This window comes from Pungitius pungitius, chromosome 2 (assembly GCF_949316345.1).
Source record: "Pungitius pungitius chromosome 2, fPunPun2.1, whole genome shotgun sequence".
In the NCBI taxonomy this organism is placed as follows: Eukaryota; Metazoa; Chordata; class Actinopteri; order Perciformes; family Gasterosteidae; genus Pungitius; species Pungitius pungitius.
In genome coordinates this window covers 13179588-13202711 of record NC_084901.1, presented here as the reverse complement: position 1 = coordinate 13202711, position 23124 = coordinate 13179588, and the positions used below count along the sequence as shown (strand labels likewise).

The 23124-nt window shown below is 47.7% G+C and overlaps 4 protein-coding genes across 7 annotated transcripts; 3 read left to right on the top strand and 1 right to left on the bottom strand.

Moving 5' to 3' along the window:
• Positions 1 to 1369: 1369 nt before the first annotated feature.
• tgfbi (transforming growth factor, beta-induced) lies at positions 1370 to 10778 on the top strand. The gene is made up of 17 exons (XM_037462369.2): positions 1370 to 1532; positions 1736 to 1834; positions 4701 to 4765; positions 5314 to 5471; positions 5651 to 5815; positions 5899 to 6045; positions 6120 to 6261; positions 6352 to 6564; positions 6634 to 6771; positions 7130 to 7275; positions 8385 to 8521; positions 8680 to 8810; positions 9075 to 9199; positions 9287 to 9389; positions 9484 to 9536; positions 9668 to 9692; positions 9769 to 10778. Exons 1-17 carry the CDS (start codon positions 1420 to 1422, stop codon positions 9822 to 9824), a joined length of 2016 nt encoding a protein of 671 aa, XP_037318266.1. The 5' UTR covers positions 1370 to 1419; the 3' UTR covers positions 9825 to 10778.
• A 378-nt stretch (positions 10779 to 11156) lies between these two features.
• On the top strand, positions 11157 to 13214 carry exosc3 (exosome component 3). Its single transcript, XM_037462380.2, has 4 exons — positions 11157 to 11458; positions 11652 to 11801; positions 12174 to 12325; positions 12600 to 13214. Exons 1-4 carry the CDS (start codon positions 11234 to 11236, stop codon positions 12805 to 12807), a joined length of 735 nt encoding a protein of 244 aa, XP_037318277.1. The 5' UTR covers positions 11157 to 11233; the 3' UTR covers positions 12808 to 13214.
• A 150-nt stretch (positions 13215 to 13364) lies between these two features.
• On the bottom strand, positions 13365 to 14455 carry LOC119211461 (polyadenylate-binding protein-interacting protein 2-like). 2 transcript variants are annotated; one of them, XM_037462384.2, is made up of 4 exons: positions 14320 to 14455; positions 14034 to 14178; positions 13690 to 13812; positions 13365 to 13569 (listed from the first exon to the last, which is right to left on the bottom strand). In XM_037462384.2, exons 2-4 carry the CDS (start codon positions 14160 to 14162, stop codon positions 13504 to 13506), a joined length of 318 nt encoding a protein of 105 aa, XP_037318281.1. In that variant the 5' UTR covers positions 14163 to 14178; positions 14320 to 14455; the 3' UTR covers positions 13365 to 13503. The 2 variants fall into 2 exon arrangements, with proteins under 2 accessions (XP_037318281.1, XP_037318280.1); XM_037462383.2 differs by having other exon boundaries at positions 14257 to 14425.
• Positions 14456 to 14600: 145 nt separating this feature from the next.
• matr3l1.2 (matrin 3-like 1.2) lies at positions 14601 to 23057 on the top strand. Of its 3 annotated transcripts, none has more exons than XM_037462364.2 (22): positions 14601 to 14821; positions 15971 to 16864; positions 17317 to 17378; positions 17449 to 17487; positions 17683 to 17780; positions 18045 to 18100; positions 18190 to 18306; positions 18382 to 18507; positions 18590 to 18754; positions 19034 to 19158; positions 19243 to 19519; positions 19603 to 19806; positions 19989 to 20079; positions 20162 to 20178; positions 20267 to 20389; positions 20476 to 20604; positions 20948 to 21076; positions 21348 to 21478; positions 21630 to 21864; positions 21958 to 22072; positions 22494 to 22609; positions 22699 to 23057. In XM_037462364.2, the coding sequence occupies exons 2-22, from the start codon at positions 16094 to 16096 to the stop codon at positions 22756 to 22758; spliced, it is 3186 nt and encodes a 1061-aa protein (XP_037318261.2). In that variant the 5' UTR covers positions 14601 to 14821; positions 15971 to 16093; the 3' UTR covers positions 22759 to 23057. The 3 variants fall into 3 exon arrangements, with proteins under 3 accessions (XP_037318261.2, XP_037318259.2, XP_037318258.2); XM_037462362.2 differs by having other exon boundaries at positions 15916 to 16864; XM_037462361.2 differs by having other exon boundaries at positions 15876 to 16864.
• Positions 23058 to 23124: the final 67 nt, after the last annotated feature.

Sequence of the window (23124 nt, the reverse complement as noted above, 5' to 3'; positions counted from 1 at the left end):
CCAGACATGAATTGTTTGGGCCCCTTCCATCAGCAGGAGAATGAGGTCCATCAGGACTAAGACCTCCTGCCACACCAACAGTTTCTTCACGTAGGCAGTTGGTTTCATGAACCAAGTCCAAGTCCTGAGACAATACTCCATCCCGGAAACATGTTGCACAGTGGATTCTCTCACCCTGGAAACATTTGGACATACATATGTGTTAACGTACTTATCCGTTTATATTGTTAATTCTTGTATATACATATATATATATTATCTTATTTTCCACCAATTCACCAGGTGAAATTTCTCTGTGTAACGTATGTGTCAATCAATGGCTTCTGATCTGAAATGAGAATTCTATGATAACTTGACTTTTACTCCCATTGACTTTTAAATGAAGAGCGTTCATGGGTGTGTGTGTGTGTGTGTATATATATATATATATGTATATATATATGTGTGTGTGTGTGTGTGTGTGTATGTATGAATGTGTGAGTCCTCTTCACATTACAGAGTGAAAGCTGCTCTGTCCGTACCTCACTGCTCCTGACCTTTGACCTGCGTGAACATCTGTTGGAAACCTGAACTGTTTCTGAACACAAATCAGCTCTGTGTGTTACAGACCATCTGTTGCAAACATACACACACACACACACATGAATGAAGAAGATCTAACCATAGACTATTCTTGGAATCATGTGTGTATATATATATATATATATATATATATATGTATATTAGTGCTTAACAGTGCTTAGGTGTTCATTTATGTGATCATTGTGGCCAAAATTATTGCAATAAAATATTCTAACGCAGCTTTGTTTCCTTCTGGTTTGCGTTGACCCCTGACCCCTGAAGCTGAGATGCAGAGAGCGAGACGCTAGCTGAAGATGGAGACAAGTAAAACAAACGAGCAGAGGAATTTGTCCACGTGTCCAACAGAAGGGGGACGAGGTGCAAACGGACCCCTTTAGGACTGATAGGCTAAGCTAGCTGCTAATCCCCCCTGCAGAGGACACCACTGTGTCCCTAAAGGACAGTGGTTTGAAGCTTCCTGCTAAATGTGGGACATTGTTGGCTGTTAAAGGATGGACAGATGAGAGCAAAGTGCAGGAGGACGGCAGGAAGAGACGTAGTTCAACATGTTCCACCTCCAACATGAGCACATTACAATTAAGCAACAGTGTTCAAATACACACTTTTTAACGTGATTACTCGTTACTTTTAAGATTTAGTCCTAGTTTAGTTCAGTTTCCTCATCCTCCTCTTTCGCCTGCTTATCCACCTCCTCCTCCTCTTCCTCCTCCTCCTCCTCGTGCTCCTCCCCCTCCACTGGTTTATAAGTCTCTCCCCTCCCCTCTCCTGGAGAACCCCCTCACTGCGAAGAAGAAGGAGGAAGAGGAAGACAGAGAAGAAGAAGGAGAAGGATTCACGATGAAGGTGTGCGTGCTGCTTCTGGCTCTCCCGGTGCTGCTGAGCGTCTGCGTGGCCCGGTCTCCGTACCAGGCGGTTCTGCAGCACAGCCGCATCAGAGGCAGAGCGCAGGGGTGAGTCCAACAGTTTCACCCGAGCCCAGCTGCAAGTCGCGTGTCTTTAGTCTTCACACCATGAGTTTACTGGTCCTCAAGCGTGTTTCACGATCATGAAAACAGACTATGATATTGATCACATGATTAGGCTGTGTGCTATTTTATATAAAAGGTTGTCTTTTCACATTATGAGATTATTGATGACGTCTCTTCTCTTTCAGACCGAATGTTTGTGCCATGCAGCAACTTAAAGGCACCAACAAGAAATACTTCACCAACTGCAAGCAGTGGTACCACCGCAAGATCTGTGGGAAGCCCACGTGAGTCCAGTCTGTCTGTGGTCCATTCTGTCTGTGGTCCAACCTGTCTGTGGTCCTGTCTTTCTGTGGTCCTGTTTGTCTGTGGTCCAACTTGTCTGTGGTCATGTTTGTCTGTGGTCCAACCTGTCTGTGGTCATGTCTGTCTGTGGCCCTGACTGTGGTCCAACCTGTCTGTGGTCCAGTCTGTCTGTGGTCCAACCTGTCTGTGGTCCAGTCTGTCTGTGGTCCTGTCTGTGGTCCAACCTGTCTGTGGTCCAACCTGTGTAATTGTGTAATTGTGTTATTGTGTGTGTTTGTTTCGTGTTAATGTGTTTGTATTTCTTGTGTTTTTTTGTGTATTTCTTTGTACTTTTGTGTACTGTCCACTTCTGCAGCTTCTGCTGAGGAACGTCGTGGCTATGCTAGTTTTAGCTTGTTAGCCATTAGCCGTTAGCAGGGTGTGTTTGATGATTGATTCTCATCAGCTTTTGTTCAAGTATTTCTGCAGAACTAAATTAATAAATACATTTTTTGGGGTGTTTTTTGGAAGTTTGTATGAAGCATCCTACAAACATACACAGACACACAGGCTTTTAGCTGAGACAGTTTAATTAGATCTACACTCGTGGGGAGGGGGGGGGGGGTTGAGTCCTATTTGTGTGTCAGTGGGTTTGTGAGGAGGTCAATGGTCAGCAGTAGGAGGACTCTTAAGTCACAGACCCCACCCCCCTCTCCCCTTCCCCCTCAACATGCCCTGAGCCCCCCCCCCCCCAAAAAAAAAATACATGTGTACTTACTCTGATACTTCAGTCGCACTTTGTAAAGAAGTACTTGTATAGTATTAATGCTAGTATTATTACTAGTTACTAAGATCTGTATTAGTATACTTCTGTTAGTACTTCTGTTAGTACTCCTACAAGAACTACACAGTGTACTTCTCTTAATAGTACTTCTGTTAGTACTTCTGCCGGCTCAGTTCCAGCGACCTCGCTCCCCGGCGGCCATATTTGTTTATATGAGGACTAAATGGGAGTCCAGTTTCCATCTGGTTTGGCAATCAGTCCAATGTGTTCACACACACACACACACACATAAAGACACACACACACTCTCTCACACCAGGAGCTAGTCTCCATCTGTTTACATTTCTCCGCCTTTGGAGGGTGCAGGAGTTCTGGACTTTTCCTTCTTCTGTCTGCAAACAAAACATATGTATACACATATATCACATATATATATATATATATAGGATATATGTGTGTGTATATATATGCATATACACACACATACATACATATAGACATATAGATGTCTATATTCAGGGCCTCCCGGCCTCCTTTGTTTTCATCTTGATCAATAAATACAATTAGTTGTCGTCTTAATAACTAAAATCCTTTCTACATGTGCTATTGGATTTTATCTTGGACTCGTACGTATAAATCTGGTTCAGTCAGGATCAAGCTACTCTGCGAGCGGCCTCCTTTATTTGTTCTTCTGGAGGAGTCCCAGATACCATGAATGAATCTCAAAGCCTTAATGTGGAGCAGGCGTTATCAGACGGAGAGGAAACAGAGAGCTCCTCCGTCTGAGCCGCGTGATCCTCATCTGAAGTCATGGTGTCCTTAAGCGTGTTTTATTCTGTAGCGGTCAGGATGTGAGGAGCTCCTGGTGAAGGCTCCTGGTGCTTCACTGTTTTTCCTGGCGCTGGTTGAAGGTCCCCCATCAGGCTGCAGATTCTTCTTCTCTCTGAGGAAATGAGCTTTATGAGCCCAGACAGCTGAAGGTTTACTATGGAAAACCTCCACAGGAAGTCGGGGAGGCCTTCCATGCTCCATTACAGCCCACATGTGAGGAATCCTCCTGAAGCGCTTTACTGTGAACGGGTTGTTTCTACAGAGACACCAGTTCACACAAATCTGATCTCTGGTCAGATGAAGACGCCTTTATTTTAGATCCATTCATTAACACGTATAACACCCAAGTATGCAAGTCTACCCCTTCAGTTAACACGGTTACTGCTGTCTCTGCCGTTTTGTGGACAGTTACCACGGTTACAGCTGTCTCTGCCGTTGTTGTGGACAGCTGTAGCCGTGGTTCATGTTTGTGGACTTTTGTTTGTGTGATTCTGTGATGAAGAAAACCGTCCCACAAACACTGATCATTACGCTCCATAACGAGATTCCTCAGAGGACTCTGGACCCTCTGGCTCATCACCGTAATAAACAACATGTCATTACAGGAAGCCGTTGGTTTATCATCTCATGGAAACTTCTCTCAGTCTGTTATGGGGACATAACTTTATTTGTATCATTAGACTCAGACAGGAATGTATGCGTCTCCTATATTTCAGAAAGGTTACGAGGTCCTCAGGTGGAAACTCAGGGGTTTATGGAGGAGGTTTTTTGTCCTCCTGAGGCAGAAAACCAGCAAAGCATGTTGCTGTGGAGGAAGAAGCAGAAGAGTGGTGGAGGGAGGCTGAGCCCTGGATGATCCTCATTTGAGTTACAAATTGTCCGATCTGAATGCATAAGATCCAGTTATTGTGAGCCCAGCCCACGTATCAAACCCCGCCCACTCGCATTACTTTGAATGACGAAAAAGTAATGTCATCATAGTTTTTTTCATAACCTTCTGGGACTTTTGTGCGTACTATTGACAGGCTCAGGTGTTCTCCTCTGTCCTCATGTGTCCTCTTCACATGTCCTCCTGTGTTCCTCTGTCTTCATGTGTCCTCACATGTGCTCAGGTGTCCTCATGTGTCCTCTTCACATGTCCTCCTGTGTTCCTCTGTCCTCACATGTGCTCAGGTGTCCTCATGTGTCCTCTTCACATGTCCTCCTCTGTGTTCCTCTGTCCTCATGTGTCCTTACGTGTTCTCTTCCTGCAGGGTGATCACCTACGAGTGCTGTCCTGGTTATGAGAAGATTCCTGGAGAGAAGGGCTGTCCAGCTGGTATGACCTCTGACCTCTGACACAGAGCTCCTGCTAAAGGAACTTATTGAACATGTTGACAGTGTCCCACACTTTCTTTCCGGGGCCCCTGTGAGACTACTCTTTTTTATATTAGGTAAGAAAGAAAGAAAGAAAGAAAGAAAGAAAGAAAGAAAGAAAGAAAGAAATATATACTTTTTCAGGTTTTTACATTTTGTAAACATGATTTCAAATTAAAGTATTTCAAATATTTAAATTGAAGTTGGGAAAAGTGCAAAAACATCCACATTTATAAGGACAATCTGTCTGATGCTGCGTCTCTCCGTTCTGGGGTTCGAACACGTCAAGTCCTCATGTCGGTTTCACTTGTGTTCGAGTTGGTTCAAAGCTGCGAACCCGATCTCGGCCCACAGAACGCCCATTGGGGGGCGTGACTACCAGTATGGGAACCACTGTGTTAAGAAGACACTCATAAACATGGATTAGTATAGGAAATGTATGGCGTATAGTTACTCTCCGCCCTGTTGCATTGTGGGTTGATATGGGGGTGTTCCCTGTCTTTGCTGCAGCGCTGCCTCTGGTGAACATCTACAACACGCTCGGCGTTGTGGGGGCCACCACCACCCAGATGTACTCTGAGCGAGCCCAGCTGAAGGAGGAGGTGGAGGGGCCGGGCAGCTTCACCTTCTTCGCCCCGAGCAACGAGGCCTGGGCCGCCCTGCCGACGGTCAGTACGAGGCCCCCCCTCCCTCCCCGAGGGCTTCCTTCTGCTGTTTGGCCTACAGCGACCGGCCTCCACTCTCCAGCATGCGCTAGCAGCAACACGGGGAGGCTTCCTGCTCATCGCACAAAGGAGACGGCAGCTTTGTGTTGTTAAAGCTCTGCTGGGTTGTTGTTGTGCTGCAGGAGATCCTGGACGCCCTGGTGAGCAACGTGAACATCGAGCTGCTGAACACTCTCCATTACCACATGGTGACTGGGCGGCTGACCTCTGAGGAGCTGAGGCACGGCTCCTCCTTCGTCTCCATGTACCAGGGCTTCCACGTCCACATCCACCACTACAACAACGGGGTCAGTGAGGCTCTGTATGATGTCACTCTGTGATGATGTCACCATAGCGCTCTGATTTAACGGTCTCCCGTTCGCCCCCTAAGATCGTGACGGTGAACTGCGCCCGGCTGATCAAACCCGACCAGCACGCCACCAACGGCATTGTGCACGTGGTGGATCGCGTCATCACCGCCGTCTCCAACAGCATGCACACGTTAATCGACGTGGACGACGACCTGGAGACGCTGGGCGTGAGTTTATTGATCGATCGATTGCTGAAGTATCTTCTGAGCACTGACTCCCGAGCTGTGTTTCTGTGACTCAGATGGCGATCGCCGCTGCCGGTCTGACCAGCCTGCTGGAGAACGAGGGCCAGTACACCATCTTCGCCCCCACCAACGAGGCCTTCGAGAAGATTCCGAAGGAGACCCTAAACCGGATCCTGGGAGACCCCGTCGCTCTGAGAGGTGACCATTGAAATATTCCCGTGGCCTCTATAGCCTTCGATTGTAAACTTGAGGACGTCCACCCTGATGACAGTCCTCCTGTGTTCCCAGACCTGCTGAACTACCACATCCTGAAGGATATGCAGTGTGCCGAGTCAATTGTGTCAGGGACCCCGATGGAGACCCTGCAGGGCACCGTGCTGGAGGTCGGCTGTGATGGAGATCAGATGACCCTGAATGGCAGGGCCATCATCTCCAAGAAAGACCATCTGGGAACCAACGGAGTCATCCACTACATCAATGAGCTGCTCATCCCAGACTCAGGTACTAGTACTTCCACTGCTGCTGATATTACCATGACCAGGACAGCTATTTAACTTGTTCCTTTTTCAGCCAAAGTTCTGCTGGAGCTGGCAGATGGTTCATCCGTTGCCACGGCATCCAAACTGTTCGTGGAGGCGGGCTTGTCCTCCCATCTGACGGGCTCCGAGGCTCTAACCATGTTGACCCCTCTGGACGACGCCTTTAAAGGTAACGCTCCTGACCTTTGACCTCCTGGACACAGGAGTCTTTGATTTGTTAAATCTTGTTGACTTATTCAGAACCAATCAGGATGCTTGTATTATATTACACTATATAGCCTCAGAAACCTATTTACTACCATATATACAGATAATACATGTTACTATGGGGGTAATAGATGTTACTATACAGATAATATATGTGTGATATAGACATAGTACATGCTATTATAGAGACAGTACATGTTATAGGAGAGGTAATTAATGTTATTCTCCTGGTGTCCACTAGAGGAATCACTACTGTATTATAGAGATGATACATGTTACTATAGAGGTAATACGTGTCTCTTCCTGTGTCTCCGTTACAGGAAGAGACACCACCATGACCCCCGACCTGAGGAAGCTGATGACCAACCACATCCTAAAGGGGCAGCTGTCATCCAAGTCTCTGTATGACAGCCAGGAGCTGGAGACACTAGGAGGCATCAAGCTCCGAGTATTCGTCTACAGAAACGTAAGGACTCCCATTTCCTCAACAACAAATTCTTCTAATTGGCCAATGGGAAAGCATTACGCATACAAAACCCTATCAGGAGGCATGCTAATGTTAGTGCACAGGTCTGGAACCTATCCAAGACCAGCTCTTCAACAAGGTCTCAGTCCGGTAGTGTTCGTCCTTAAGGTCTGCTCCACATCTGGATCCTACAGTTGGAGCCTTGTTGAAATGGAGAAACATCTGGATAAGGTTTCAGACTGTTGTTCTCACCACAGAGTTCTCTGTGTCTGATGTTGGAACCAGAATCAACTGTCATCTTCTTAATGAGACATTTTCCTACAACTTCAGACTTTCCCACATGAATGAAGACTGACTCAGGTCCCTCCAGTCAGAGCAGCAGATATAAACTACCAGACATACTCTCATACTGTCTCACGTTCACTGCTTCAATTGATCCTAGTTCTCTATGGCCATATACATATGATACATAAGCTGATATAGTACATATATCCTCGTAACTATTCATCCATATCCAATTTAAAAAAATTATCATCTCCTGTTTGTCAGCAGAGAAAAAAGACGCTCTTCCTTTGAGTTTATCTGCTGTTCTTCTGTTAAATCCTGGTTTCGGTGATCGATTCCCGCGATAATCTGGAGGACATCTGGGTCAAACTAACGAGACGGTTTGAGTGCTGATCAGCCTGGAGGAGCCGAGACATCAATCATCTGGTTAATTTGAGCTGGATAATGGGACATTTGATCGACTTTGAACCACGTACCAGGAACAGGGCCCAGGTCTCCTTTGTAGTTCCACATGAATCAGGTCCTGGTCTCGTGGGGGGCTCACATTTCTGCTCAGTAATGAACTCTGCAGACCAGAAGTTTCCTGCTTCCCCCAACAGCTAAATCATTCCAGACACTGAGTCTGTTTGTGAATGTTTGTGTTTAGAAATGTGTGTGTTTGTGTGTGAGAGAACGGATCTGAACTGAAGTGGTCTAGAGACCCAGAGAGCTGCTTCAGACACCCCTATTATTCATAGATGTGTGTATATTATCTGCAGACTTTTCTCTCTCTCTATATATATACATATATTTATGATTGAAATCATGTATTCACATGTCTGCAGAACCTCTGCATAGAGAACGCTTGCATTGCGGCCCACGATAAGACGGGCCGGTACGCCTCCATGTTCACCGTGGACAAAGTGCTCGCCCCCCCGATGGGGACCGTCATGGACGTCCTGAAATCAGAGAGCCGCTTCAGGTGAGAATGTTTGAAACAGACTTCATTCAAGTTTTTATGAACCATTCATTCATCTGGATTGCACAGGTCAAACTGTTCTGGGATCAGTGCTAAGGTCACTACAGGTCAGAACTGCTACACCACAGGAAGTGACGCCATGACCTCCCCGCTCATTTCAGTGTCCTGGTGGGGGCCGTGCAGACCGCCGGGATGACGGAGCTGCTCAACCAGCAGGGGGCGCTGACCCTCTTCGCTCCGACCAATGAGGCCTTCAGCGCGCTGCCCCCCGCCGACCTCAGCCGGCTGATGCGTGAGTAACAAAGATGGCCATGAAGAGTTCCTGTCTGAAGACGCAGGAATGAAGATCATGATGCTGAGAAAACATCCAGTTAAAAGATGTGATGTCATCGCATTTCGTCTTCCTGTATAAAACTGTGCTGCGCTTTGTTTTTAGAACAGATATGTTGTATTGTCGATGTTTTTAATCTATATTTATATGTCTGGGCAGTTTACAGACTTGATATTAGTCAATACTACTTTATTGGTAGTTGTAAGTAGTGATTTGATTGTCCAGGTGACCCTCAGCAGCTGTCCACCCTGCTCAAGCTGCACCTGAGTGAAGGCATTTTGGTCAGCGGAGGAGTTGCATCCCACAGTAGAGTGCAACCTCTGGAGGGAGAGAAGCTGGAGCTGGGCGTGGTCAGTTCCCCCCCCCCCCCCCCCCCCCTTATTGATCGCTGATCAGAGCCGTTCAATAACAGTTGCTCTCTCTGCTGCGTGTGACAGCGTAACTACACGGTGTACGTCAACAAGGTCCCGGTGGCCCACGCAGACCTGATGGCGACCAACGGAGTCGTGCACGCCGTGAACGCCGTCATCAAACCATTGCGTGAGTTGCTACTCTAGTCCTACGGCTATGACATCACGCGGACTGCGTGACATCACATGTTCCGCGTGATGTCACCTCTCTTGTTCTCTTGCAGCTCCGAAGGTGGACCGACAACAGAACGATGGACCCGCGGCGGCCTCCTCCAGGGTGAGAGACCACTGAGGTCATGATGGGGGAGGAGTCTACTTTAGCTGAGTTGTGTCAGTGAACAGATCAGATGATGATAATATAATAATAATTGTAATAATAATTCTGCTGACCTTCATCCCGTCTCACAGGTCGACACCAAGAGCTTCAGGAACAGTGAGTTCTTCTTTTTCTTCTTCTCTGGTCTTCATCAGAACCCGTGGAGTCTCTAACCCTGTGTCTTTGTCTCCAGACGAGATGTTCCAGAAGGTCGTCCGCAGTCGCTCTAGTAGGACGATGACCCAGTAGATCCCAGCAGAACATCTGACAAACCAGAGGAACCCAGAGGAACCTCTGAGAAACAAGTAGAACCCAGCAGAGCCTCAGACGAAGAATTATAACCAAGCACAACCTGTGAGGCACAAGTAGAACGCAGCAGAACCTCAGGTAAACCAATAGAGTCCAGCGGAACCTCTGAGGCACAAGTAGAACCTTGCAGAACTTCTGAAAAAAACAATAGAACGCAGCAGAACCTCACACAAAGAATTATAACCAAGCACAATCTGTGAGGAACAAGTAGAACCCAGCAGAACCTCTGAGGAACCAGAGGACCCCCTCCCTCACACCCAAAGTTTTTAAACACAGCTTGTTCTGTTTGTTCCTTCATTGAGTCAAACCATGATTATAACAACTGATGAAATATGATTGATTATTGGATCATGATCAATCACAGTGATCGGTTAAAGGGATCTGTTACAGTGATCAGTTACTGGAACCAATCAGAAGGTTCAGTTACAGGCATAAATAAGTGATCAGTTACCGTGATCAATCACAGTGATCAAAACGCTGATTTCTTCCCATCACATTAAAAGGTCAAAGGTCACTCAGCTGAAAGTGACTGATCGTTATTGTCACTGATTAATACTCGTTAATCACTGTGAGAGGTTCTCGGGGGGATTTGTTCACATGGTGAAATAAAGTTTCTTTTGTTATCTTGTTTTTTGAATAAAGGAAGACATTCAAAGAGACATTTGTCTTTGAATGTTTACACACCGGCATCCTGACCACAGTCAATCAATGCAGAATGTAGAGCATTATTATGGGATGTCTGATAACTCTGGTGCAGAGGGGGTCAGGTGACAGAAGTTCACTTCAGATGAAGCGTTAATACGTTTTGATTCCCTCAGAGCAAGAGTCATGTGACACTTTTCCTCTACGCTTTGTCTTTACTGTAAAAATAAAAACGTCACGACGTAAAAACTTTTCTGTGTGTTGCCCTTGTTGTGTGCGATTTGTGATGTTGTTGTGTACTGTTTGAGCTGCAACAACACATTCTTAGGATCTTTTGTTTCTAAAATAAAAACAGAAAAATGATGATCAAAGAATGTGGCACGGTTGTGGCCAGGTGAATGACCAACGATGAATCGGAGGAGCAACCAAGAGGCTCATGGGAACTCTGTGGGAGAAACTATTACCGTGTCCTCCACTAATCTGTCTCTTAGAAATGTAAGCACAATAAATATACAGAAAATTTGGCAATGTCTAAATATGTTTCTTTATTTTATATTTGCATATATATAGCAGCGCGATGTTTTACTCCCTCCGGCCGGCGGGGGGCGCTGCAGGCGCAGCTTCCTGCTTCCGGTGTGTCACATTTACACTTGTCCGTCACCACCGGCAACAACCCCACATGCGAGCGATACTGCTGCAGCGGCGCGATGTCCTCCGCGCTAAGAGACCGAACCGGCGAGGTTCTGTTACCGGGAGACGAGTTCTCCTTCGACACCGACGGCAGCATTTCTCTATCGGGCCCCGTGAAGGCGGAGAAGCTGGTGTGTGGACCGGGTCTGCGGCGCAGCGGGGACCGGCTGCTGGTGTGTAAGAGCGGCGTCCTGCGCCACAAGCCGCCCAACGTGTTCTGGATGGATTCCCAGCAGAGGAGGGTGAGAGTCCGAGGGGAACTGGCTACCAGACGGGTCGCTGGACTCGACTAGAATCCGAACGGAATCTAACTTTTTGGAGAATCTGGCCCATATTGATGCGAGGCTTCAGAAATAAACACAAAGGGATTCTGTATTTGCTCATAAAGCCGGAAACTGGTCGTGTTATTATAACATGGTGTCTCTGTGTCCTCAGTACGTCCCAGCTAAGGGTGAAACCATCATCGGCATCGTGACAGTGAAGTCAGGAGACGTCTTCAAGGTGGACTTTGGAGGAAGTGAGCAGGCGTCTCTGTCTTACCTGGCTTTTGAGGGAGCAACGAAGAGGAACCGACCCAACGTGCAGGTGAGACACAAGTGTGTCTCTATTCCCTAGGCTGCATCCTTGGAGCCTTCGTAGACCTTTGCTGGTCCTCCAACAACTGCATAGGCTGAACTGAGTGGTCTCTGAAATGGGACGGTCTGTCCTATGGGGCGGGGGGGACTTCCTGCTTGAGTCATCAGCTTTTCCTCCACTGCTCTCGTTGCCTAGCAACCTGCTGCAGTTGACAATAAAAGCCTTAAATGTATAGAATACAGATAGAAGATAATCTTATTTCAATTCATTTAGGAAGCTATGCTTCTCCTGAACGTGATAAAAACCACACCAGCAAACACATGGTCTCTGGCCCCTCCTTCTGCACCATCTAATTCCTTCCTCCATGTGTTACCTGTGCAGGTGGGCGACCTGGTGTTCTCTCAGTTTCTCTTAGCCAATCAAGACATGGAGCCTGAGCTGGTGTGTGTGGACAGCTCAGGACGAGCCAATGGGATGGGAGTATTTGGAGCAGGAGGTCTGCTCTTCACGGTTTCTCTGGGACTTGTCAGAAGGTACACCTCCTCAGCTGTTTGTGTGAATACAGTGCTTCCCCATGATTTACAACTTCAGGGTGGGGGGAGCAAACGGGTCGGCTGACTGGGGGTGAGTAGTCACTCTGCCCCGATGCTGCGAGCTCACAGACATATTTGCGAAGGAAGTCACTTTTCCAGGACAGGGAAGTAATTTTAAGGGGAGGGGGCTGTTACAATGGTAGGGGAAACACTGGAATAGTAACGCTGTCCTGAGACGCCGCCCTCACCTGGTTAACCTCCCTCCCCTCCCCAGACTGCTGACCCCCCACAGCGAGATCCTGGCAGACCTGAAGCAGCTGTTCCCCTGTGAGCTGGTGATGGGGATGAACGGCCGTCTGTGGGTGAAGTCCAGCAGCATCCAGCAGACACTCGTCATCTCCAACCTGCTGCAGAGCTGCGACACCATGACGGCCCAGCAGAGACGGGAGCTGTTCAGGAGGGTGGCCCAGGGGGCGCTGTAGACCACCTGAACCAGCAGAGAGGGGGGCACTCTGTAGACCACATGAGACCAGCTTCTTTGCTATAACGTGGATTTTTTCTTATAAGTCTTCCACCCCTGTGATTTGCTTTAAGATGAACATCCTTGTGATGATATGAGAACATCAGGATGTTAGAAGTTTTCTGATTTTAAAGGATGAATTACAGTAAAGTGTATTTTGTGAACTAATGTCCATAGAAATGAGGATTATTATAAAGAACGGTTGTGACATTGTTTCCTACATTTTGTGGAGCACTTTCCTTCGGTACAAGATGAAGTGAAAAAATCTTTACTATATACATATATATAATGATTATACTATATACAGTCAATGACATTTCACTTAAATGTTTCTATTTTCCTGCTTTTGATTATGCTGTTGATAATTAGTTAATAAAGCAAATGTTTTTTCAATAGAACATTTATTTCAAATAGATAAGAAAAAATAGATTTTTTTTCTTTATATTACTTTTATACATAACTTAATATTCATTTTGAATAAAAACATGTCCGGTGGCTCACAAAGGATTCTGGGTAAAAACACAGATGGAGACAGACGGGTGGGGAGGACTAACCATGGGCAATACATCTCAACTTGAACACATGCAAGATCACATCAGAACTTTGGCAACACGTCAGACACATTGAAGATGTCACAGGGGGCGGAGCCCGGAAGGGGTCACATGACATGTTTCTGGATACCCGGCGTGAACTCCTTGGCGTTGGGGTTAAGACTGCTTTTCATCTGGAGGGCAGAAGGAGAGTCGTGAGGACTGTGTTCGTCACTGTGACGTCATCAGTGTCTTCACTATGAATGTGTTCTGTCTCCACACCCGCCAGTTCTCCCCCTAGATCCTGAACTCACCACGAGCTCCTGCAGCTGAGGGAGGTCTCTGGAAGGGATGAACCACTCCCACTGCTCCTCTTCCTCCAGCATCTCCTGGAAGCATCGCTCCATGAACTCCTCCTCCCAGAGCTCCTCCTCCACCTGACACACACACACACACACACACACACACACACCATGTAACAATTATGTAAACATTTGAACGTGTTTACGAGACACGGAGCAGCCTTACACAGACATGTCTATCCTCGGATGGGCATGTTTCCACTCTGAGGACACATGGCTGTCAAACACAGATGTGTCCATCCAAGGACAGCAGCAGCCCTGACACATGTACCGGTCTATCCTCTGAGGACACTGACCTGTCGGTTGAACTCCTCCTCGTTCTCCATCCACATGTACTCAGCGAACGGGTCGTCCTCGGCGACGCGGTTCAGAACCAGCTCAGTGTCAATGGTCATGGTCTCACTGCTGAGTCTCGGGTCCCTCATGTCTCTGCTCTCGGACCTACAAGGACACGGTGAGACCCGCTGAGCACCTGCTCCGGTCCGTCAGGGTCGCTGTGATAGCCGCTGACAGACCGACCTTTAGCGGCCGTTGAGACACCGCAAACGGAGTGAAGACACGCAGACAAAAACGCGAATGCACCTGGATACGTTGCGTTCGAGGGACTGGACCGCACCAGCCGCTGAAACCGCGGGAGTACCTCACAACCCGGATCGATCCACCAAACTCCGACGGCAGTTTTCCCCCACTGTAATGGCTGCTTCTTGTTTGTTTACATTGATGACGTCAGGTCGGGCTCGCTCATGAGTGGACGAACAGCACTGCTGCCTTCACGTGCCCACCAGGCCCGTTTAAACCAAGCAGCCAGAAAGTCGGCAACTAGCGTTGTCTAGGGAGGTCACTCAATTACATTCTCTCACTATATATTCGTGTAATATATATATTAATGTAGTACATAGTATATTCGTCAGTGTGGAGTCCAGGTATAGCACACATCTGGAACAGCAGTAGGCAGCATACGTCATTTCATTGGTTGAGGTACGCAGTGAACCCAAATAAGACAAAGAAAATATCGCGATACTTCACTCTTCACGTTAGGTACTTTGGCTAGCCCAGCGAGCTATCACCTACGCACCCGAATTAGGTAACGTAAGAGTTCCCATTTACTCATTTAAACGAGTCTATGAAAACCATTAGAAAGCTTTATGTAAGACATGGAACTATAAACTGCGTTAGTTAGCGGCTAACAGTGGGTTTATGCTAAAGCTAGCCACGGCTGTGCAGCGAGGCTAACTCGCCTAGCATTAACTAATGGTTGGACGTGTATGAATGCTAAAGCTAGCTACGGCTGTGCAGCGAGGCTACGTCTTCTAACGCCAATTAGTTAACGTTAATACTTTAATAGAGGCTGTAGGCCAAAGCAGGCTTCGTGTGTCCGGTATTGTTACAGTCATCTAATTTAAGGCCAAACGCTGGTCCGATTAAAACGGTAATCAAAGACTTTGATTTAAACTCGTGGTGCAATAAATAAATATATATTATATTATATTATATAATATTATAATATAATATATAAATATTCCGCTACTATATAACTGTTTCATGTCCTTCCTGTACAGTGAAAACTACGTGTCTCCAGAGGTGTTTACTTTGACGTATTCCATTGCGTATTCAATCAAAGTTCTCCAAATTCCTAATTAGCGGAAAGACACGCGAGAAACAAAAAGGGGAAACGATCCTGTCTTCTACTTAAACACTGTCTGCCCGGTACTCTGTACTGTAGTACTGCATGTTACTACAGTAGTACTCTACCCTAGTATTCGGTACTGTAGTAGTATTGCAGGGATCATGCATGTCTGAGTCAGCTGACAGACGTTTTTAACATAAAAAGTATATAAACATGACACAGTATCGTTGGTGTTACAGCATCCAACCAAATAAATAACATTGAATCAGAGACACGTGGTTCTCACTACAAACACATGATGACCCGACGGTGCTTTGATGTACTTTTACTTGAGTGGAGGATCTACTTCTTCAGTCTCATCACTACTCTTGTCTACTCGTTAACATTTGAAAGGAAATGATTCAGATTGAAGCTGATTTTAATCACATCTGTCAGAGCTCCTCCTTGTTCAGTGAGATTTCCTTCGTCATCTCCGGTCGCTCTTCACAGCTTGTTTTATCTCCTTTCCTAGCCTCCTTTAATACCTCCTCATATCCTCGTGTCCACTTCAGGGCTTCTCCTCTGGCTCTTGTGTTCTTATCGGAGGCCTCCTCCTCCTCCTCCTAGTGTTGTTTCAGCAGACGTCCACAGAGAAGGACGTCCCTTTGATGCTCCACACGTTCACTGATATTAACCCGTCCCCCGTCCTTCAGACTCTTTTCTTCATCTCTTTTGAACGAGCCGTCCGTCATGTCTCAGAAGTCTCAGTCTGACGGGGGTCAAAAACACTTTGCCGTGGGCCGCGGGCTCCTCGCCGCAGCCGAGACCTTGAACTTCAGCATGAGCGAGCAGCGGTCCGGCAGGCAGATGGTGGGTGGGGCCTCGGGCGTGGGGGTGAGCGGCGCCATGGACAACCAGGACGGGGGCTCCCAGATTGCGCGGCGCGGTGGTGGTAACCACATCGGCAACACCATGAAGCTGTTTGCCAGTCTGGGCCTGTCGCCCTCCGACCTGGACGCTCTGGCTGAGATCCCAGAAGAAGACATCAGCGTGGAGACTCTACCGCACATCCTCATGCAGCTCAAGAGCCGTAAAGCGGACGCCTCAGAGCGGCGGGGGGCGGCGGCCACGTCCTCAGAAGGCGGGTACCGAGGAGGACGTGACGGCTGGGACGGCGGGAACACAGGGAGGATGGGCGGTCCTTCTCTGGGGCCCGGCTCGGCCCGGGGCCAGACCTCAGCGGACTTTGGCTACGGTTCGCTGCAGGACGGCGTCTCCAGCCGAGGCTACAGCTTGAGTTTCGGCAGCGGGGGGGGCAGCAGAGAACGGCCGTACTCGGAGCTTTCCCACCACGACTCCTACAGCGGGCTCGGCATCGGGCCGTCGGCCTCTGACCCCGACTTTAGGCAGAGGAGGATGGGCTCCCCGTCCAACGGGAAGATCCAAGACTTCTTGGGGGTCATGCCCCCCATGTACCCCCACGTGTGCTCTCTTTGTGACTTTGACGTTCACTCCACCATGGTGAGTACACCAGCTTCCTGTCTTCTTCTTCTGGTGACCCCACAGCATGTCTTCTGTTTCTTTATAGTGGCCCAGAAGTTCTCTCCTGGTCATCTGTTCCTCCTCCATCTAGACTGAGCATTCACACATAACAGACAGGGTTAGTCTGGAGGGCGGGTCCATCCTGGACCAATCAGCAGCTCTGTACACGATGACATCATTACTTTGGTGGGATTCGTAGTATTCTCGTTGAATCCCTTAGTTCCTGAATCTGATCTTTCATTCTCATGACACATGACAGTCTTCTTCTCATGTTCTCATGATAGGAGCTCTTGTTGTTATCAATAGGAATCAGTCTGAACTTGATATTAAATGTTCTTCACGTCATCTCTTTGTTAGGAGGCATCAGAGTGAAAGTAAGAAGATGTTTAACATGTTGAGGCTCTGATGTTTAACTTTGTCTGGGTCTGTAGGAGTGGAACCAGCACACTAACGGACTCCGACACGATGAGAACAGACGGCTGCTGCTCAACATGTGAGTTTCCCACAGCGACGGCGTCTCAGAGTCCTTGTTGTGGTGCTGACGAAGTTCTCTGTGGTTTCAGGTATCCCGACTGGGACCCTGGGATGTCCTCAGGCAGAAGGTAAGAAGCAGGAAGTGAGCTCGAACCCGAGCTCTGATACATCATTTAAAAGATTTAATAAACACAGAATTAGAGGACAAAGTACTGCAGGTTTTACCACTATGAGGACAAATGGACGTGTAAACATTAGACAGAACTTCCCTGAGAGAAAACATCTGGAGCAGAGCTTCCTGTTGACAGCTGTCTCTGTTCCAGTGGGAGTCTTCTGGAGACCCCCAACATGTCTGCAGGGCTGCTGGGACCGGCCCCCATGTCTTCCTCTCAGACCGAGAGGGGGATGTCCTCCAGCTGGGGCAAGATGCATTTTTATTATTATAAGATTAATGAGTTATTGGTGTTACATTCATAATTATTATTGTCCTCATAACTAATGTTATTGTTGGTAGTAATTGTATTGGTAATTGTGATATTGTTAATTGTTATATTTATATATGATATATATATATATATTAATAATGAATGTTATCACTAGTATTGATATTTATTAGGGAATTATTTTTCTTGTAGAAATTAAATGTGTTCAGAGTTTCTGCAGACTAAAGTTCCGTGTGTTTCAGGAGGAGGTGGAGGAGGTCCTGTTCTGTCAGGAAAGAACCAGTCAGGACAAAATAAGGTCAGTTTGAGATGTATTTCTCAGCTCAGTAGGACATCATGTGGTGAGGAGCAGGGTGGTGGTGGTGTATAACTAGCTTGTCTCCTCAGGTGAGGAGCAGGGTGGTGGTGGTGAAGTATGACAGGAAGCCTCTGAGCAACAAGACTCTGTTCTCCTTCACGGAGCCTTTCGGCTGTCTCACGGAGCACCTGGTCCTCAAGAACAAGGTGACCACCTCCTCTCGAGTTCTCCTCATCTCCGTGGTGTCCGGTATCTAACCCCCCCCCCCGTGTCTCCACCAGGCCTTCCTGGAGATGAGCAGCCACGAAGAGGCTGTGGACATGGTGAACTACTACGAGCAGAACCAGGCGTCTTTGTATGGGAAGGAGCTGAGCTTCTACTTGTCCAAGAGGCTTCTGGTGATTGAGGTGCACCTCCTCCTCATCCTCTTCCTCCTCTAGTCCAGCTGCAGCTCGGCCCCCTGAGACCGTCTCTGTGTTTCTCACTCAGAAGGACCAGCGGGCCGCCGACAGGTCCGTCCGGGAGGTCAAAGGTCAGGGCAGCCAGGTGGTGTTCTTCGCCAACCTGCCCAAAGAGGATGAGAAGAAGAAAGAGCTGCTCACCATCGCCGGACGCTTTGGCACTGTGGAGAAGCACCTGTTCCTCACTCACCAGGTAGACCCCAGGTTCTCCTCCTCTGTCTCTCCCTTAGAGGTTTTCCTCTAATGTTTAAAGTGTTTTGCTCTTAGAAGGCACGTAGCCTCGTTTATTAGGATGTTATTATTTTATTTTTAATCAGTCATAAAACATACATCCGTTATCACAGTTCATTACGGTCCAATAATTGCAAAACAAAAAGGAGTCCTCTTCACCGTCCTGCTCCTCATTAAGCATCTTCATGGGAGCTTAATAATAATAATAATAACTGTGCTCCATCCATCATGTGTCCTCCAGGCCTTTGTCCAGCTTGGGACTCCGGAGGACGCTGAGATGTTGGTGAAGTACTACAGCGTGAACCCTCTCACAATCAAAGGCAGACCGATCCGCCTCAACATCTGCACCAAGTACAAGACGCTGACGTGAGCTCAGAACATCTGGACGCATCTCACAGCAGTTGTCCTCAGCAGCTGATCACAGATCCGTCTCACACTCCTCTGCTTCAGGGTCAACCGCAGACAAGGAGGAGAGGATCTTGGCCAGAGAAGCAGCGCAGCTGACTCCCCCGGAACCAAGACCTCCTCCAAGTCCTCATCTAGAACCAGAGAGGAGGGCAAGAAGTGGGAGGAGAAGGAGCAGCCTGAGGAGCAGCCTACAGCTGAGGAGGAGGAGGAGGAGGAGGTGTCAGGAGTGATGGATGGCGAGGACCAAGGGGAGGAGCGGGTAGCTGATGGAGATACAAAGGAGGAGGAGTCAAAAGGAGGTGCAAAGGAGACGGAGGAGGTGAGAAAATTCTACATGTTTAATCTCATCCATTGATCACAGATTTCCAGAAGCTCTCTATGATCACGTATATGTACACACAGGTTCCTGATGGGGATGATGTCACAGAAGATCCACCTAGCGATGGGGGCGGGGCCGAAGCAAAGTTCAAGCAGGAGGCGGAGTCAGAGGAGCAGCCCCAACGCACAGAAGTCTCTGCCAAGGAACCCGAGAACAAAGAAGAAATGGAAGCAGAACATGGAGAAGGTTCAGAGACTGTGGAGGGAGACCTGTCTGCTGATTCTACGGTGTGTGTGTGTGTGTGTGTGTGTGTGTGTGTGTGTGTGTGTGTGTGTGTGTGTGTGTGTGTGTGTGTGTGTGTGTGTGTGTGTGTGTGTGTGTGTGTGTGTGTGTGTGTGTGTGTGTGTGTGTGTGTGTGTGTTTTAAATGAATCTCTCCCCACATGAAGTCTGTTGTTGTCGTTGCTCAGTTTGATCATGACTTCCTGGAGAACATGGAGGACTTTGTGACGCTGGATGAGCTGGACGAGGACGAAGCAGACGGAGAGTCCGACTCCACCGGTACCTGAAGGTTTCTCCATAAAACGTCATTAGATGTTGAGATGAAAGCTGTCGTTGACTCTTTGTTTCCTCTCATCTGCAGACAACACCAGGAGAGGGGTGAGTGTCAGTCTGTCCACCTGAGACAGGACCTCAACTGTTCCACTGACGTGCTGCTTCTGCTGGTCCTTCTCATCCTCCTCTTCAGGGAATGAGGGTGGTGACCATCGTGGGCTTCAGACGAGGTTACAACTTCATGAACGCGCTTCAGGGACTTGCCAAACCTTTTGGGAAGGTGGTGAAACATCTGGTGCTGGACCTGAGACCGGAGGTACCCTCCCCCCCCCCCCCCTCCTTACCGGATCATCACCATCTCATGTGTCTGGTTTATCAAACGCTCCACATGTTGTTCTTCAGGCGTACCTTCAGTTTGCTACAGAAGAAGAAGCTCGCGCCATGGCCAGCTTCTACAACGGAAACATCAAGGCGACTGTGTGCGGCCGCCCGGTGAGAGTCAGTCACTCCCTGAGCTACCCGACCATCCAGGTGAGCCCCCCCACACACACACACACACACGTGACTCTGTGACTCAACTCTTCTCATTCTGCTACTTTGACATCAAACGTTACAAAGGATTAAACGGAACATTTATGAAATACCTGAAATGATGCATGAGTCATGCATCAAGGTTTTCCTCCTCTCACACACACACACACACACACACACACTCTGACTAAGCCAAACATTAGTTACGTACGAACATTTTACTGTAAAGTTTTATTATAATTCAAACCACTTTAGTCAGAGATGATCTTCATAAGTCTCCCCCGGGCTGAGGGGACATTTCCAGGGGACAGTGGAGTGGTTGACATGTGTCTCCTGTTGTTAGTGCGGCTCCAGCAGGGTGGTCTACGTGGGTAAGATCCCCATGAACGAGTACTCAGACGACGCCATCTTGAAGCTGGCGGAACCGTTCGGGAAGGTCAAGAAGTATTTCCTCAACAGGCTGAAGAGAGAAGTACGACGGGACCAACATTTAATTCAATTTAATATCCATTAGTATTCAAATAAATAAATAGAGGGCCCCTTCCACCCTAAACAAGAAAGCAGTGGGTACCATAGAACAACTATATGTACTACGTATATTGTAATAGTCATTTATTAATGTTAATAGTGATGTAACTGTCTAATAGTTCTAGAGACATATGAGAGAAGAGCTCAGTGTCTTCATCACCAACATGTCAGACAACCAGAGGAACCCAATCTAAGGCTCCTGTCTTTGTCCTCAGTGTTTCATAGAGATGGAGAAAGCTGAGGAGGCTGAGAAAATGGCCGAAGAATGCAAAGCAAATCCTCCGAGGTTCAACGGGAAACGTTTGACGGTTTACGTCAGCAGGAAGTACAGACAGCTCAAACACGGGTCAGCAGCTTCTTCTCCATTCTAAAGCTCTGCTTAGCGTATGGGTCCTCGTTGGCTCCCTGAATAGACGGATAAGGACGTTGGTTTCATGTCGCTTTGAAAAAGACAAAGACCCATCTGTCATGTAGTTCATCATTGGCTTTGTTTTTAGACACCGATGTCCAGACAGAAACAAGAGAGAGAACAGCAGCAGCTCTCCTAAAGCCTCCAAACACCCCGAAGAACCTCCAGCCAAGAAATCCAAGGAAGACAAGAAGCACGAGGAGGAACCTGTGGAGGAGAAGGAGGACGAGGTGCTGACTTATAACGACAAAGAAGAAGAAGAAGAAAAGCCATCGGAGAAGATTCCTGAAGTTTCTGATCACAACCAGAAGCTCTGCCAGGAAGTGAGTTTCTGATGTCATGAATCCGTCTTTTGTGATGTCATGAATCCGTCTTTCGTGATGTCATGAATCCTTCTCCGCTCCTCTGAGCTGCAGGAGGTGCAGTCGACGTCCAATGAGAACACACAGACCGAGGCCCCGCCCCCGCCTGAAAACAAACCCATTGTGGCGTCCCTGCCGCTGGCCCCCCACGACCCCGACACCCCCGTTGGTGAGTCCCTCATCGACAGCTTGAGTTCTGACACGTTGACTTTGTCTATGTGACCGGTGGGGAGGACACACACACACACACACACACCCTGAGTGAGACCCTTGCATTGAGTGAAGCCCTCCCCCTCCTACGAATCTAGAAAGGATTATAATGTATGTGATTTTCATTATTTATGAACTCGTTAGTGAATTCTTTGTGCTGATCTACACTTGAACACTGTGTTGGTCCACATGGAGGGGACAGCATCTCCTGCTCCATCCCAAAGGAGCTCTACTGCATTGAGATGTGGAGGCTGTTGGAGGACATGTTTGAGAACATGTTTGAGATGATACACTGTGGTCATTAAGGGATGGACATGGTCAGAAATAGCATCACACCATTGTAATTGTATGTATGATGTAATCATGTGTGTGTGTGGCAGGTGTGGAACACGTGAAGATGGGTTTCTACTGCCGCGTCTGCTTCCTCTTTTACTCCAACGAGGAGACGGCCAAGAAGATACACTGCAGCAGCCAGGCGCATTACGACAAGCTGCAGGTGAGAACCAGCTCCGCCCACCGGGGCGGGGGAAGGGGAGGGGTCACTTTGTCACTGCCCAGATGCAGACAGCTGCTGTGTCGTTTCAGAAATATCTGGAGAAGGAGCAGACCAAAGCGGAGAAGAAGAAAGGGAAGAAGAGTGCCTAGAAGTACTTTTTCTTTAGTCACATGTTTAGTCAGTAGTTTTCAGTTCTGTGTTTATATTGCGTCTCCCAGAGCCGTTGTCACGGCGACAAGGTTGAAGTTTTAACAATCAGTCCAACACAGATTTTAATGTTTAAACTATTTCCTGGTGACCAACGGAGAATCATTAGAAAGTAGTTCCACTTTCTGTATATAAAGTCCCAGTGAAGAGCTCGTCTGCTCTTTTGTGTCTTTTCATCCTCAGAAAAATGTGTTGAACTTTCTTGGTTGATGGATTTTTGAATTAAACAAGTTTACTCAAATGTTCTGTTGTTTCGTTTAATGTAGAAAGTCTAAAAAAATGAAGGTGTTTGATCATAAATGACACAA

What these genes read in the sequence shown, in the direction of transcription:
- tgfbi (XM_037462369.2), top strand. Translation starts at nt 1,420, where the DNA reads ATGAAGGTGTGCGTGCTGCTTCTGGCTCTCCCGGTGCTGCTGAGCGTC. An exon ending in TCTGGACGACGCCTTTAAAG is followed by an intron (nt 6,772 to 7,129) that starts GTAACGCTCCTG and finishes TCTCCGTTACAG; the next exon opens with GAAGAGACACCACCATGACC. An exon ending in CCGCGGCGGCCTCCTCCAGG is followed by an intron (nt 9,537 to 9,667) that starts GTGAGAGACCAC and finishes CCCGTCTCACAG; the next exon opens with GTCGACACCAAGAGCTTCAG.
- exosc3 (XM_037462380.2), top strand. Translation starts at nt 11,234, where the DNA reads ATGTCCTCCGCGCTAAGAGACCGAACCGGCGAGGTTCTGTTACCGGGA. An exon ending in TGGATTCCCAGCAGAGGAGG is followed by an intron (nt 11,459 to 11,651) that starts GTGAGAGTCCGA and finishes CTGTGTCCTCAG; the next exon opens with TACGTCCCAGCTAAGGGTGA. An exon ending in TCTCTGGGACTTGTCAGAAG is followed by an intron (nt 12,326 to 12,599) that starts GTACACCTCCTC and finishes TCCCCTCCCCAG; the next exon opens with ACTGCTGACCCCCCACAGCG.
- LOC119211461 (XM_037462384.2), bottom strand. Translation starts at nt 14,162, where the DNA reads ATGAGGGACCCGAGACTCAGCAGTGAGACCATGACCATTGACACTGAG. An exon ending in AGGAGGAGTTCAACCGACAG is followed by an intron (nt 13,813 to 14,033) that starts GTCAGTGTCCTC and finishes TGTGTGTGTCAG; the next exon opens with GTGGAGGAGGAGCTCTGGGA. An exon ending in CTCAGCTGCAGGAGCTCGTG is followed by an intron (nt 13,570 to 13,689) that starts GTGAGTTCAGGA and finishes TCTGCCCTCCAG; the next exon opens with ATGAAAAGCAGTCTTAACCC.
- matr3l1.2 (XM_037462364.2), top strand. Translation starts at nt 16,094, where the DNA reads ATGTCTCAGAAGTCTCAGTCTGACGGGGGTCAAAAACACTTTGCCGTG. An exon ending in TCAACAGGCTGAAGAGAGAA is followed by an intron (nt 21,077 to 21,347) that starts GTACGACGGGAC and finishes CTTTGTCCTCAG; the next exon opens with TGTTTCATAGAGATGGAGAA. An exon ending in CGACCCCGACACCCCCGTTG is followed by an intron (nt 22,073 to 22,493) that starts GTGAGTCCCTCA and finishes TGTGTGTGGCAG; the next exon opens with GTGTGGAACACGTGAAGATG.